The sequence below is a fragment of the Engystomops pustulosus genome, chromosome 10, assembly GCF_040894005.1.
Source record: "Engystomops pustulosus chromosome 10, aEngPut4.maternal, whole genome shotgun sequence".
Taxonomy (NCBI): domain Eukaryota; kingdom Metazoa; phylum Chordata; class Amphibia; order Anura; family Leptodactylidae; genus Engystomops; species Engystomops pustulosus.
Window position 1 is genome coordinate 104,505,894 of NC_092420.1, and position 15,596 is coordinate 104,521,489.

At 53.5% G+C, this 15,596-nt stretch overlaps 1 protein-coding gene across 2 annotated transcripts in view; it reads right to left on the reverse strand.

The window, feature by feature from the left end:
• The window catches only part of LOC140104753 (low-density lipoprotein receptor-related protein 8-like), a 170,610-nt gene extending 155,177 nt beyond the window's left edge, over nucleotides 1–15,433 (reverse strand). Inside the window, exons 1-2 of one of the 2 annotated variants that reach the window (XM_072128425.1) lie at nucleotides 15,252–15,433; nucleotides 11,828–11,950 (exon numbers count right to left, since the gene is read on the reverse strand). In XM_072128425.1, coding sequence (XP_071984526.1) covers nucleotides 11,828–11,950; nucleotides 15,252–15,339 — 211 coding nt within the window. In that variant the 5' untranslated portion in view covers nucleotides 15,340–15,433. The remainder of the gene's footprint in view (nucleotides 1–11,827; nucleotides 11,951–15,251) is intronic. The other variant, XM_072128426.1, reaches the window with a different exon arrangement.
• Nucleotides 15,434–15,596: the final 163 nt, after the last annotated feature.

Sequence of the window (15,596 nt, forward strand, 5' to 3'; positions counted from 1 at the left end):
GGCTGGACCTTAATGTTAAATCTGTACCAGGCACCCAAACCATTCATAGTGCGATCCTCCACACAGAGGGTCCCCATGGCTCCCAGGCCTAGATACAGCTCAACCCCTGCACCCACTCAAGTTATATCCTTACCCCAAATCTATGTCCCCTCCCTCTGGTGATAGAAGGCATCAGGCAGGATTATTCTGGGGGTTCTTCTATAACATACATCCTGGTATAAATCTTACATCATCCCTTTAAGTTCTGAAAATTGATATTCACCTATAGCTTTACACTTTTCTAGGAATGGATACACGTAGGTCACATATAACGAATACAAGTTTAGGACCCTGGAAAGTCAAGACCCCAGTGTCATCCACCGCGGGGTTCGAAGAAACAAATATGATGGAAACCGGGGAGGAGGGGGTTAAATGGGGTTTAAAAGTTTTCATGGCATATCCCACCCCTGGGCCCTGCCTCTACCTTGGGAACAGAGATCTACAGACCCCCAATGACTTTCTGGATGGAGAGGGGGTCTGCACTGATTGCAATGAAAATAGACGAGCACCCGGCCGGGGTAAGAAGGCAGCAGCACTAGAGGTCAGGCACAGGCACTTCCCCTAGAAGCCATCAGCAGGTACAGGCGAGCAGCGCCAATTCTGTCCGCCATCAGAATATGAGGTTAATTTACATATAATTCTCCACTGCTGTGTATTGTACCTTTGATTTGCACCCATGGGTGACCCCAGTCCTGGTAAATTAGCAGATACAGGTGACCGGTCGCTACGAAAACGCAGCGATCCGCTACTTCATAGTGTAAACCTAATGACGCACGACAGCTACAAGGTAACAGACTGGGATACAGAATAGCGGAGAAGCCGGGGATCCTACACTATTCCCATCTGGAAGATCCTACAGGATGAGATACCCCTGATAATTGCTTCACCTAAACGCACAAAACAGAAGTAATTACATCTGGAATCTGTGAAACAGGAGAAGCAATAAAGAGAATTCTGCAAACAAACGGTGGAGAAAAAAGACGTAAAACATTGTAAAATAACAACATCCAGTCTATAAGACGCAGATAATTCACTCCGCAGACCGTGGGGGCCACGCACCAGCCTCCCCCATAAAGAGCTTTGTATCTACACCCCACACAACGCCCCCAGTCATTTCACAGCCAACAAAAGCCATTTGGGGTCACACACCCTGAAGCGGAACTTCAGCTCAATAGACGCGGCCGGATGAAACAGAAAAGGGGCGAATCGTAAAGGAATGCGTAAAACTTCAAGAATAATGGTGGGGGGGGGGGTGGCGGCAGAGAGGGGGGTCCCTGTGTAAGAGCTAATACCTGCCGTCACACAGAGTCACAGGGAAACCTTCATCATATAGAAGAGAAAGAGGATGGAGGGGCTCAGCCACATGAAGTCCCTGGGGGATGGAGGGGCTCAGCCATATGAAGTCCCTGGGGGACGGAGGGGCTCAGCCACATGAAGTCCCTGGGGGACGGAGGGGCTCAGCCACATGAAGTCCCTGGGGGATGGAGGGGCTCAGCCACATGAAGTCCCTGGGGGACGGAGGGGCTCAGCCACATGAAGTCCCTGGGGGACGGAGGGGCTCAGCCACATGAAGTCCCTGGGGGACGGAGGGGCTCAGCCATATGAAGTCCCTGGGGGACGGAGGGGCTCAGTCACATGAAGTCCCTGGGGGACGGAGGGGCTCAGCCACATGAAGTCCCTGGGGGACGGAGGGGCTCAGCCACATGAAGTCCCTGGGGGACGGAGGGGCTCAGCCACATGAAGTCCCTGGGGGACGGAGGGGCTCAGCCACATGAAGTCCCTGGGGGACGGAGGGGCTCAGCCACATGAAGTCCCTGGGGGACGGAGGGGCTCAGCCACATGAAGTCCCTGGGGGACGGAGGGGCTCAGCCACATGAAGTCCCTGGGGGACGGAGGGGCTCAGCCACATGAAGTCCCTGGGGGACGGAGGGGCTCAGGCACATGAAGTCCCTGGGGGATGGAGGGGCTCAGCCATATGAAGTCCCTGGGGGACGGAGGGGCTCAGGCACATGAAGTCCCTGGGGGATGGAGGGGCTCAGCCATATGAAGTCCCTGGGGGATGGAGGGGCTCAGCCATATAAAGTCCCTGGGGGATGGAGGGGCTCAGCCATATAAAGTCCCTGGGGGATGGAGGGGCTCAGGCACATGAAGTTCCTGGGGGACGGAGGGGCTCAGCCACATGAAGTCCCTGGGGGATGGAGGGGCTCAGCCACATGAAGTCCCTGGGGGATGGAGGGGCTCAGCCACATGAAGTCCCTGGGGGACGGAGGGGCTCAGCCACATGAAGTCCCTGGGGGATGGACCCCCTATATAATCCTATAGGATGGATGCAGTAGGGGTTGAAGCGAGTCACAGCGCGTGGGCCATTATTTCAGGGACTGCCAGCGCCCTCAGGATATGACATATACTTCCTAGAATCCCTTCTTATGTTCTAACTCTTATGGAAATGACCTCCAAATCCATATGCAAATGAGCTGAGAAGAGTCCTGGAGGTGGAGCGTCATTTATCTTGGGCTCTGTGGTACCTAGATCAAGGTTATTGGTGTCATATTAAAACTTCCAATCTTTCTGCATCAGGTTTGTCGTTCTGCTGTATCTGGCGGCCATTGAAAGGCAGGGACGTCCTCACACACATAAATCCTCCTTCCCAATGTCTTCACCCGCCTGTATCTATAGCTCTGCACCAATGGAACAATCCTGAAGCAATTTGAAAGAAGACATTAACGGTAATAAGATACCAGTCTAAAAGTGACTCATCTCATGCAAAAAGTGACTATTCTCTGCTCATTTTCACATAACGTTGGATGAGATTTTTTTCAGTTCTAGCTAAACTAACAAGTAACAAATGTCAGAATAGGATATTACAGAATCTCATCAAAAATTTTGTGGAGTAAAAGCTGGCGACATTACAGGGGAGCACAAGACCCTCTTATCATACGGATCGGAGCCCGAATAAGCCGGAGGTCGCCTGTGCTGTGGATATTGTAGGTAGGTAGGTAGATTTTGATAATTTGCACTACAATAATTTCCAGCTCTCGTTACATTTTCATACACTGAATGATGCTGCACATGGATTCTGCAGGATGAGGCTCCCTGGCGCCTCGCAAGGTTAATCTGACGACTCATCTGAGGGTAAAGTACAAGTAAAGGATAAAGAGACATTCACAGACCTGACTGAAGACTAATGCACAGGACGTGTTCTGAGGGTCCTTCACCCGGGGTCCACTAATGGCGTCTGCAGGTGAGAAGGTTCCCCCAGAGACAATCTCACTAATGGAAGGAGCCTGGAGCTAGAAATACACGGACTGCAGCTCATAGATTCCCCGCAGTCCCAAAGACTCACAAGCCTCGGATCTGCTCAGGTTTTTAGAGCAATACTAAAGCTAAATATTTGGCATCTACATCGACCCTTGAAAGGGAATCTGTCATCAGCGTTTACACCTCTAAGCTAGCAGCCCCCTCAGGGAGGTATAACTATCCTTTCTTATGTGAAATCTCGCCCATTAACCTATAAAATTAAAATCTCCTCCCAAGTCATATGCAAATGAGCTCAGAAGAGTCATGAGTGGAGTCACTTCTAGATGATGAAGTTAATCACATGGCCATATCTTAGGCTCTGTAGCCGCTAGAACCATGTTACTGGTATCATATTAAAGATAAGGAATTGCTCTTTCAGGACACATCAGGACTGTGATCTACAGAGCTGGAGATACAGGCAGTTAAATACATAGTTAGGAATGTGAGCGGAGTCACAAAAGTCAGTGACTCCTTTTAAGAAACACAAGACTCTTCGCTCATTTGCATACGACTTTGGAAGAGATTTTTTTTATAGCTAAACTGTGAGACTTTGCATAAAAGAGGGACATCTAAAACAAAGGGGCATTTTATACCCTACCTGAGGGGGCTGGTAGTTTAATGGGGTAAAAGTTGGTGACATTGGTCATTTAATGTATATCATATAGAATGTTCTGCCGCTAGAAGTAAATGAAATCAGAAGGAGAACTTGTAGATTCCAAATCCGTTTTAGAAATATTAGCCCAGACTGGCGGGACAGCGATGTCCCCGACTCCTTATACCTCAAAGCGCAGGAAATTGAAAAAAGGATCCAAAAAAAGACAAAATTCAATCTAAAAGTGTTGAGGTTGTGACCGGATAATTATGTGTCACGTTGTGTAGACTCAATCCATGCGCTCACCACGCGCATCCCGTAATCTCTATCGGATTAAATTATTCAACAAGGTTATTATAAAACCCCACATTAAATTGGATTATATAAATAGAGGATGAAAACTGCTGAATCTTTAGGTAAACAGAATACGAGCCGCGTTCTCTAGTCAAGTCGATGCAAATCCGCTTAGGGCAGGATATGAAGAGATAAGCCACTTGTCCTGCTGCACAAATTAAAAATTAAAGCAGAAAAATAAAAAGTTACAAAAAAAAAAAAAAAACCCACAGCAAAATAAATATCGTTCCGAAAGTGTTTACAGAGAAAAATATTCTGCAGAGATTGGGCACCTCCAGCCCCCCAGGTAATGTAAAGATACTGGGCCGAAACAAAACCAATAGGACACTGAATATAATACAGGCAGTCCCCGGGTTACATACAAGATAGGGTCTGGAGGTTTGTTCTTAAGTTGAATTTGTATGCAAGTCGAAACTGTATACTTTATAATTGTAGATCCAGACAAAAAATGTTTTGGCCCCAGTGACAATTGGAGTTTAAACAATTTTTGCTGTAATGGGAGCAAGGATTATCAATAAAGCTTCATTACAGACACCTTACAGCTGATCATTGCGTCTGGGACTATAGTAAAGTATCCAGAGACTTCACCAGAGGTCACAGGGGTTGTCTGTAACTATGGGTTGTCTGTAAGTCGGGTGTCCTTAAGTAGGGGACCGCCTGTATATTATCTATAGGACTAGATATGGGGATGCCTTATGGCTCCCTATGGCTCCTGGGATGGGGCGCGTCCTCCATCTTCTACAAGACTCCATTACCAATATATATGTATGTATATCACGTACAGAAAGTGCTAACCATATACAACATCACATTAGAACCGGTCATAGAGGTCCGTATTACATCTATTTACGGGTCTATCTCATTGCTATTGCGGGGAAAACTTAATTTGGGTATTCCTGACAATTTCGTGCATGTGCTAATGAACAATAATATACTAACTCAGGTGCCACTGAGGGGCAGTTACTCATAGATCCGGGCACCATGGCTGTGGTAATCTTCTTATATGCGTTATCCATGGTCTCCGTCCTTCTGAAATCAACTTCTAAAATTATTTTATGGAGCCTTGGGGGCTCCCCTAGCCACCCAGTGATCAGGATTTATAGACTTACAATGTCTCCCCTCCCAGCTGCAGCAGGAAGGGCTCGCTGCAGACAGTGTAACAGTCTGTGAAGCCAGATCACAGAGGGGATAGACTAGCCCATTGGGTTAATTAGCATGTTTTTAAAAATTGATATTAGAAGGAAGGAGGCCATGGATAACAAATATTAGAAGATCCCACAGACCTTGTGCTTGGATTTATGAGTAATGGCCTAAAGTCGGTCAAAATCCGTTGTTGGCCTTTCTGAAGTAGATTTGGTCTCGCATGCCTCATACTCTGAGCAGCATTGGTCTAGAAGATGCTGCCCAGAATATACACCGTATCCCTTCTCTTTTGGACAATGCTGCTTCAGGATCTTGATCTGAATGAGAACGCTTCCTTAGTACGGATTTTAGGGATATTGTCAGTTTTTGAAAAAAAAAATATTACTAAAAATTTGCCCAATCACCATTTTCACCATACATGACGAAAAACAAGGAAAAATTTGGGTATTTTTCTGCCACAATTTTCCCCACAGCCTCGAGATCCAGAGCAGCGCTCCATAGGTAAAGTATGATATTGATGTAAGTGATTGCAGCGTCAGACTATTAGAGAGCCGGACGTCTATCTGGAAAGGTTATAGCACAGATACGGTTTGTGAATCATCACATTAATATTTGTGACAACAAGAAAGCGTTTATGACACGCCGGATATTACGTATCGTCACACAATCGCATAGGACAGGTTTCTAAAGTCGCTTTCGGCTGCGACTAGACAATCGCTTTGGCTGAGTGACAGCCGCTGTCTACAGGAATGCGACCAGACATACGTGAAAACGTCACGTCACTGTTACGAGACTGCTACGCATGCGGCTGGACAGGATTTTTATTTTGCAAGAAGAAAAGCACACGAAAAAGTCATTTCTTTGGAGGAAAAGTTAAATCTTGTGCGTTTGTAGCCTTCGTGCTATTTGCTGCATGATAAATACCACAGAATATTAGAATAAGTGGAAGACGAGCGACTTATAGACAACGACATATTACGGCCTTCATGTTGTTTTCCACTGTCTCTATTACACTCAGTAACCAATCACATTACACATCTCATTTACTACAATCCACTTTAAAGATTAAAGCCGCTCTGTGATTGGTCACTATAAGCAACCAAGACTAGGCCTCCTTCAGACAGCTCTGCTCCCTCCATAGTCTTCTAGGGAGCCCACCCCACCCATAGTTTACTACTAGTACACAGAGGTACAAGTCATAGCCTAAAAGAAAGAAACTCATAAAATATCCCATCCACTGTAGTTCTAGATATGATGCTCATGACATGAAGGCCTTGTTTATCAAATCTGCCATTTCTTGCCCATGACAACCAATCCCAGCTCATCTTTCATTTCCCCAAGGCAATATACAACATAAAAGCTGAGCTCTGATTGGCTGCTATGGGCTAGGAAGTGTTAGACAGTTCAGATCAATGAGGCCCAATGTTTTCTGGGTCATTTTCTCAAATCTTTGCCATTTAGGGTTTTCCAGTTTATACAGAGATAAAGCAGACAGTTTTTTTGAGAGTAAAGTAAAGCATATAAATATAATAAAACATGTGACGCACAATGCACACAACGACTCCCACACTCCACGATCAAAGGGTTTTACAATTCCTTTATCCACAGGATAGGAAATAAGGTGGAGGTTTATCAGGACTGAAATAATTACAATTACTAGCGACCCGCCAGTAATTGTGCCCCTTTAAGTGTGGAGAGGCGCAAAGGGGGGCGAGAGGCGCATGCGCTGTGACTGAAAGTTATGGCAGGACTCTACACCAGACGGGGCATGGCGTAGAATTGTACACCGCACACCCGACTGCCAGGTACGTTAGATGTATTCGGCGGTGCCCTTGTCATAAGCCAGCATATGATAAATCCCACTTAAGTTTCTATTTGCTGGAGCTCTGACTGCCGAGCCCTCCCAATGATCACCAAAATGGGTGCCCACACTTCTCCTCCACCACTGGAGCACGTGCCTGACCTGTGCCATCTCCTGCAGTCTTAAAGTCACGCACCACCACCCTATTCAGTTCTCATGATCACTAGGACTACAGTGGTAGCCGCTGCTATGGGGCCCACAGTGTCAGGGGGCCCACAGTGTCAGGGGGCCCCGGCACCCAACCTGACACACTAAAGAAGGAGGATGTGCACTGTTATATACTTATTGTGCTACACATTGTACATTATAATATGTATACTAACTACTACACTACTCTTATCACTAGGGGCTCCAGAAATATCCCTTTAAATCCTGGGACGGGTGATGAAATAACGAGCGATGCTGATTCAGCCGTACCGTGCGTCTAGCAGAACTAAGCGCCACACTAGCAGCGTCCAAGAGACACGACATTAGTTATACGGTATAAATATAGCAGCCGGTATTACAACTGCATCTCATCTGCATATTGAGTATATCGCCCTCAGCCCCCATTTCCGTGATATTGACATGAGGTAAGTAGAACTACCTACCTGCGATAGATCTACCTACCTGCAATGTCATAATCCTGCATGAAGAAATCTGCACTCACATCCCAAAGCCAATTAATGTTATAACCCAGCAAGTGTAGCTGCCATTAATAATTCAGTTTCACATCCGCGTAACCCCTTCTGCCTGCATTATAGCTTCACACATCTCCACGAGACGTCGCAAGATTCACTTCAGACTCATCACAGAGGAAAACGTGTCGCCCTGAAAAGCCGCAGCTCTGATCCGATCCACACGCGATAAAAGCCCGGATCTGATGCTTTATACACAATTATGTATAGGAGGTGCGACCATCAGGCGCCTGGTCACATCTGCAGTTTTATGCTGTTTAATACTTGCAGAAAATCAAAGAAAATCAGGGGGGATATTATTATAGTATAGAAGTCTCAAATGTGACAATAAGGAAGCGCAGCGTCCAACGTTTACCCTTCCAGCTTATACAATCACCACAGAGCTGGGAAATATCCAAGGAAAATTTTGCCAACAAAACCAAGACACAAAAAGTCAACTTGGTGTCACAATAGATGGATAATTATGGCATTGCTAGAGCAAAGAATGACAAAAGTTATGTCACAGCGCAGGGATATTACACAGAGCAATGTCACAGCGCGGGGATATTACACAGAGCAATGTCACAGCGCGGGGATATTACACAGAGCAATGTCACAGTACAAGGATACACACAGTATAGAGGTGATAGGGCTGGTGATGTCAAAGTACAGGGGTACACACAGTATAGAGGTGATAGGGCTGGTGATGTCACAGTACAGGGATACACACAGTATAGAGGTGATAGGGCTGGTGATGTCACAGTACAGGGATACACACAGTATAGAGGTGATAGGGCTGGTGATGTCACAGTACAGGGATACACACAGTATAGAGGTGATAGGGCTGGTGATGTCACAGTACAGGGATACACACAGTATAGAGGTGATAGGGCTGGTGATGTCAAAGTACAGGAATACACACAGTATAGAGGTGATAGGGCTGGTGATGTCACAGTACAGGGATACACACAGTATAGAGGTGACAGGGCTGGTGATGTCACAGTACAGGGATACACACAGTATAGAGGTGATAGGGCTGGTGATGTCACAGTACAGGGGTACACACAGTATAGAGGTGATAGGGCTGGTGATGTCACAGTACAGGGATACACACAGTATAGAGGTGATAGGGCTGGTGATGTCACAGTACAGGGATACACACAGTATAGAGGTGACAGGGCTGGTGATGTCACAGTACAGGGATACACACAGTATAGAGGTGATAGGGCTGGTGATGTCACAGTACAGGGATACACACAGTATAGAGGTGATAGGGCTGGTAATGTCACAGTACAGGGATACACACAGTATAGAGGTGATAGGGCTGGTGATGTCACAGTACAGGGGTACACACAGTATAGAGGTGATAGGGCTGGTGATGTCACAGTACAAGGATACACACAGTATAGAGGTGACAGGGCTGGTGATGTCACAGTACAGGGATACACACAGTATAGAGGTGATAGGGCTGGTGATGTCACAGTACAGGGATACACACAGTATAGAGGTGACAGGGCTGGTGATGTCACAGTACAGGGATACACACAGTATAGAGGTGATAGGGCTGGTGATGTCACAGTACAGGGATACACACAGTATAGAGGTGATAGGGCTGGTGATGTCACAGTACAGGGATACACACAGTATAGAGGTGATAGGACTGGTGATGTCACAGTACAGGGATACACACAGTATAGAGGTGATAGGGCTGGTGATGTCACAGTACAGGGATACACACAGTATAGAGGTGATAGGGCTGGTGATGTCACAGTACAGGGATACACACAGTATAGAGGTGATAGGGCTGGTGATGTCACAGTACAGGGATACACACAGTATAGAGGTGATAGGGCTGGTGATGTCACAGTACAGGGATACACACAGTATAGAGGTGATAGGGCTGGTGATGTCACAGTACAGGGATACACACAGTATAGAGGTGATAGGGCTGGTGATGTCACAGTACAGGGATACACACAGTATAGAGGTGACAGGGCTGGTGATGTCACAGTACAGGGATACACACAGTATAGAGGTGACAGGGCTGGTGATGTCACAGTACAGGGATACACACAGTATAGAGGTGATAGGGCTGGTGATGTCACAGTACAGGGATACACACAGTATAGAGGTGATAGGGCTGGTGATGTCACAGTACAGGGATACACACAGTATAGAGGTGATAGGATCTGTACATGATATAAAATAACACTGGTTTCTGTGATCTAGCGGAGATTACATGAGGCTCATCCTATATAAATCCTATACAAAGACGTCTCTGCTACAATATGGGGAGATCTCCCCCTGCAAATCATCGGAGTCATTCTTAGGGATTTCACAAGAAAATAAATGTCTAAATACAAAGCCAATGACAGATCTGCGGTAACAGGGAGGTGCGGAGGCATTAATGCCCCATATGTCACCACGAGGCGCGGCGATGGACAATACTGTGACAGCATGACAAAGCACGGCTCGCATTCATTTCCTCGTGTAACCAGAAGCCGCAGTGTACACAGAGGAGACGCACACGAGGAGCAGCCATATATCACTGCCGGCACCTATAGCCCCCCAGCCAGTGCCCCCTACATGCCGAGCATCAGCAGGAGGGGTCAGGGGGAGAACACAGAGGCGGCTACATGTGACTCCATCTGATGCCGAACCGCAGCCCATGATTCAGAAAGATCAGAACCACGACCTGGGCGCATACAGCAGGTGCACCATCATGAGACAGTCTCACGGATCACGCAGAACGCACGGATTTACAGAACATACATACATTTGGATAAATACACAAAAGACAAGACGTCTAAACCAGGATGGCAAATATCAGATCCCATCCATGTGACACCACGTCACTCCACAACAATGATATGAGCCAGATAGAAGTGTTACATGCAGTACCTGGCATGACCATGGGGGGCGCACACACAATCACACTGGGGACAGCCATAGGACTGTGTCATGCTATATGCAGGCCATAACACAGGAACCTGTACTCCCAGCAGCATAGGCATACAGGGCTGGGACTGGCCCACCGGGGAATCAGAGGACCCTCAGGTGGGCCCAGGCTCTAACACAGCTACAGGCCCCATCGGACCCCGCACTCTCGTGATCTGTGGGGGTCTCATCACTGATCCTGGGGATAACTCGATTGGTGGGAAAACCCCTTTAATTCGCCTCTGGTGCTGGGAATCCTTGCCTCACTCTGGATCATGGTGATTTGCGGTGTCAGGGACTCGGGGTCCCCGCTAAGGCTGCGTTCACACGTTCAGTATTTCACAGGAGGAGCGGCGCCCCTCAGGGGTAAGTGCTCACCCATTGTCATCCACATAAACTGAATCTGAATAACTGACCATGTGAACGCACCCCAAGTGTCCAACACGCGGTCTGTACTGCATGGACCAGAAACACATGCAAGGCCGCTCCAGGATGTCACAGGATGGGGGATAAGGGACCACTGGTGGTCCTATCAGCGGGACCCTCACAGAACAATCCCTTGTCTTAGCTAAAGGTCACATCATGGACCAGGAATAAAGGGGCAACATCACAAACAGCGCCACAGCTGACCATGGCCAGTGCCGGTATTACAGCCAAGGGTTAGAAGAAAACATGAAAGACGGATTGTCATGATTGCGGGACAGGAATATATTAGCCCCCCCCCCCCCCCAGGTAAACAATGTAACAATGTGACCATCAGCTCATTCCACACCCCAATAACTTGTGTTATCTACTCTTCCCCCAATTAGGAGAGGATTGGGGTCACCTCTCCCCCAGGTTACAGTCTGCAGGACCACCAGGAATTCATCTGCCCCCCCCCCCCCCCCACCCCTGTGACCTGCATGTAGAAGCCCCTCATCCATGTCCCATCAGGACCCCCAGACTCACGGCAGCCTTCCTCATCGCTGTTATCGGAGCAATCATCATCCTCATCGCACCTCCACAGGCTCGGGATGCAGCGCTGGTTCAGGCACTGGAACTGGTTCTCTTCACAGTCAGAGGGGGGAAGCGCTGGGGGCGAAGGCAGACGGTGAGTGCAGGGCGCAGGGGGGCACAGGGTGAGCGCAGGGTGCAGGGCGCAGGGTGAGTGTAGGGTGCAGGGGGGCACAGGGCGAGCGCAGGGCGCAGGGGGGCACAGGGCGAGCGCAGGGGGGCACATGGCGAGCGCAGGGCGCAGGGGGGCACAGGGCGAGCGCAGGGCGCAGGGGGGCACAGGGCGAGCGCAGGGCGCAGGGGGGCACAGGGCGAGCGCATGGCGCAGGGGGGCACAGGGCGGGCGCAGGGTGCAGGGGGGCACAGGGCGGGCGCAGGGCGCAGGGGGGCACAGGGCGAGCGCAGGGCGCAGGGGGGCACAGGGCGAGCGCAGGGCGCAGGGGGGCACAGGGCGAGCGCATGGCGCAGGGGGGCACAGGGCGAGCGCAGGGCACAGGGGGCACAGGGCGGGCGCAGGGGGGCACAGGGCGAGCGCAGGGGGGCACAAGGCGAGCGCAGGGCGCAGGGGGGCACAGGGCGAGCGCAGGGCGCAGGGGGGCACAGGGCGAGCGCAGGGCGCAGGGGGGCACCGGGCGAGCGCAGGGCGCAGGGGGGCACCGGGCGAGCGCAGGGCGCAGGGGGGCACCGGGCGAGCGCAGGGCGCAGGGGGGCACCGGGCGAGCGCAGGGCGCAGGGGGGCACCGGGCGAGCGCAGGGGGGCACCGGGCGGGAGCAGGGGGGCACAGGTCAAGCTCAGGGCGCAGGGGGGCACCGGGCGAACGCAGGGGGCACCGGGCGAACGCAAGGGGGCACCGGGCGAATGCAGGGGGGCACCGGGCGAACGCAGGGGGACACCGGGCGAACGCAGGGCGCAGGGGGGCACAGGGCGAGCGCAGGGCGCCGGGGGGCACAGGGCGAGCGCAGGGCGCCGGGGGGCACAGGGCGAGCGCAGGGCGCAGGGGGGCACAGGGCGAGCGCAGGGCGCAGGGGGGCACAGGGCGAGCGCAGGGCGCAGGGGGGCACAGGGCGAGCGCAGGGCGCAGGGGGGCACAGGGCGGGCGCAGGGCGCAGGGGGGCACAGGGCGGGCGCAGGGCGCAGGGGGGCACAGGGCGGGCGCAGGGTGCAGGGGGGCACAGGGCGGGCGCAGGGTGCAGGGGGGCACAGGGCGGGCGCAGGGTGCAGGGGGGCACAGGGCGGGCGCAGGGTGCAGGGGGGCACAGGGCGGGCGCAGGGTGCAGGGGGGCACAGGGCGAGCGCAGGGCACAGGGGGCACAGGGCGGGCGCAGGGGGGCACAGGGCGAGCGCAGGGGGGCACAAGGCGAGCGCAGGGCGCAGGGGGGCACAGGGCGAGCGCAGGGCGCAGGGGGGCACAGGGCGAGCGCAGGGCGCAGGGGGGCACCGGGCGAGCGCAGGGCGCAGGGGGGCACCGGGCGAGCGCAGGGCGCAGGGGGGCACCGGGCGAGCGCAGGGGGGCACCGGGCGGGAGCAGGGGGGCACAGGTCAAGCTCAGGGCGCAGGGGGCACCGGGCGAACGCAAGGGGGCACCGGGCGAATGCAGGGGGGCACCGGGCGAACGCAGGGGGACACCGGGCGAACGCAGGGCGCAGGGGGGCACAGGGCGAGCGCAGGGCGCCGGGGGGCACAGGGCGAGCGCAGGGCGCAGGGGGGCACAGGGCGAGCGCAGGGCGCAGGGGGGCACAGGGCGAGCGCAGGGCGCAGGGGGGCACAGGGCGAGCGCAGGGCGCAGGGGGGCACAGGGCGGGCGCAGGGCGCAGGGGGGCACAGGGCGGGCGCAGGGCGCAGGGGGGCACAGGGCGGGCGCAGGGCGCAGGGGGGCACAGGGCGGGCGCAGGGTGCAGGGGGGCACAGGGCGGGCGCAGGGTGCAGGGGGGCACAGGGCGGGCGCAGGGTGCAGGGGGGCACAGGGCGGGCGCAGGGTGCAGGGGGGCACAGGGCGGGCGCAGGGTGCAGGGGGGCACAGGGCGGGCGCAGGGTGCAGGGGGGCACAGGGCGGGCGCAGGGTGCAGGGGGGCACAGGGCGGGCGCAGGGTGCAGGGGGGCACAGGGCGAGCGCAGGGTGCAGGGGGGCACAGGGCGAGCGCAGGGTGCAGGGGGGCACAGGGCGAGCGCAGGGTGCAGGGGGGCACAGGGCGAGCGCAGGGGGGCACAGGGCGAGCGCAGGGGGGCACAGGGTGAGCGCAGGGGGGCACAGGGGGGCACAGGGTGAGCGCAGGGGGGCACAGGGTGAGTGCAGGGGGGCACAGGGTGAGTGCAGGGGGGCACAGGGTGAGTGCAGGGGGGCACAGGGTGAGGGCAGGGGGGCACAGGGTGAACGCAGGGGGGCACAGGGCGAGCGGAGGGGGGCACAGGGCGAGCGCAGGGGGGCACAGGGCGAGCGCAGGGGGGCACAGGGCGAGCGCAGGGGGGCACAGGGCGAGCGCAGGGGGGCACAGGGCGAGCGCAGGGGGGCACAGGCCGAGCGCAGGGGGGCACAGGCCGAGCGCAGGGGGGCACAGGGTGAGCGCAGGGTGCGGAGAATGGGTGTGATGAGGGGAATATGAGGTATGCGGTGGGGGGGTAGTATTGGAAGGGGGGACTGTGGGGTAAAGGGGCATCTACTGTGCAGAACGTGTACAGAAAAGTTACCGCCATATGACTCGCCATAGAGCGCCACTCAGCAGGTGACACATCTACATACACATACAAACATGTGCACCACATGGCGGTATTGCATAATAAGAAGCCATTACTTATGTGTGCACCACATGGCGGTATTGCATAATAAGAAGCCATTACTTATGTGTGCACCACATGGCGGTATTACATAATAAGAAGCCATTACTTATGTGTGCACCACTTGGTGGTTTTATGTCACGATGTATATATAACTACGGGTATAATAATATAGAGCAGTAACATGTGTGCACCATATGGCAGTATTATATGAGATGATATATCAGCAGGGCACCACATGGCGGTATTATATAATGATTACTTATGTGTGCACCACGTGACGGTATCGCATACCCCACAGCTTGGCTCTGGGGGGGCTGTAGGAGGATTAGCTGCCCCCCAGCTGTCAGTCACATTCATCCTCTGTATAACTTTTACCTTCCATAGGAGAGAATGGAAATGGTGCATCAGTGATATTACCGCATGGTGTGACCTGTGTCCTGCAGAGGGACAGGAGGTGCAGGCTGAGGGGATGATGAGGATGAGGATGAGGAGGATGAGGAGGATGATGAGGATGATGGGGGTCGCCGGGAGATGCCTGGATGTGATGGAGGAGGAGACTCGGCACACACAGGGATGATGCTGACCCCCGGCCCCGGTCCTTACCTCCGGCGGAGCGGCTCCCCAGCACCGGCAGCAGCAGGAGGACGAGGACGAGGCCCGGGACGGCGCCGCCGCTGCAGCCGCTCCTCATGGTGCCTCCACCGGGTCCCGGGGCGCATGGAGCCGGCAGCCCGAGCACTGACGGCCGGAGATCCGCCCACGGGGTGTGGCCAGCGGGGGGCGGGGACTGCGGGAGCTGACAGCGATCACACGGAAGCACGGACACGGCCTGGGCGGGGCTACGCGGGACAATCAAAGCGAGGGGTGTGGCCGCTGTCAAGTGCGCTGCGGAACACGCCCCCTGTGGGTGGGGAATGAGAGGACATGCAAAAGATCCTGTGCAGTTAA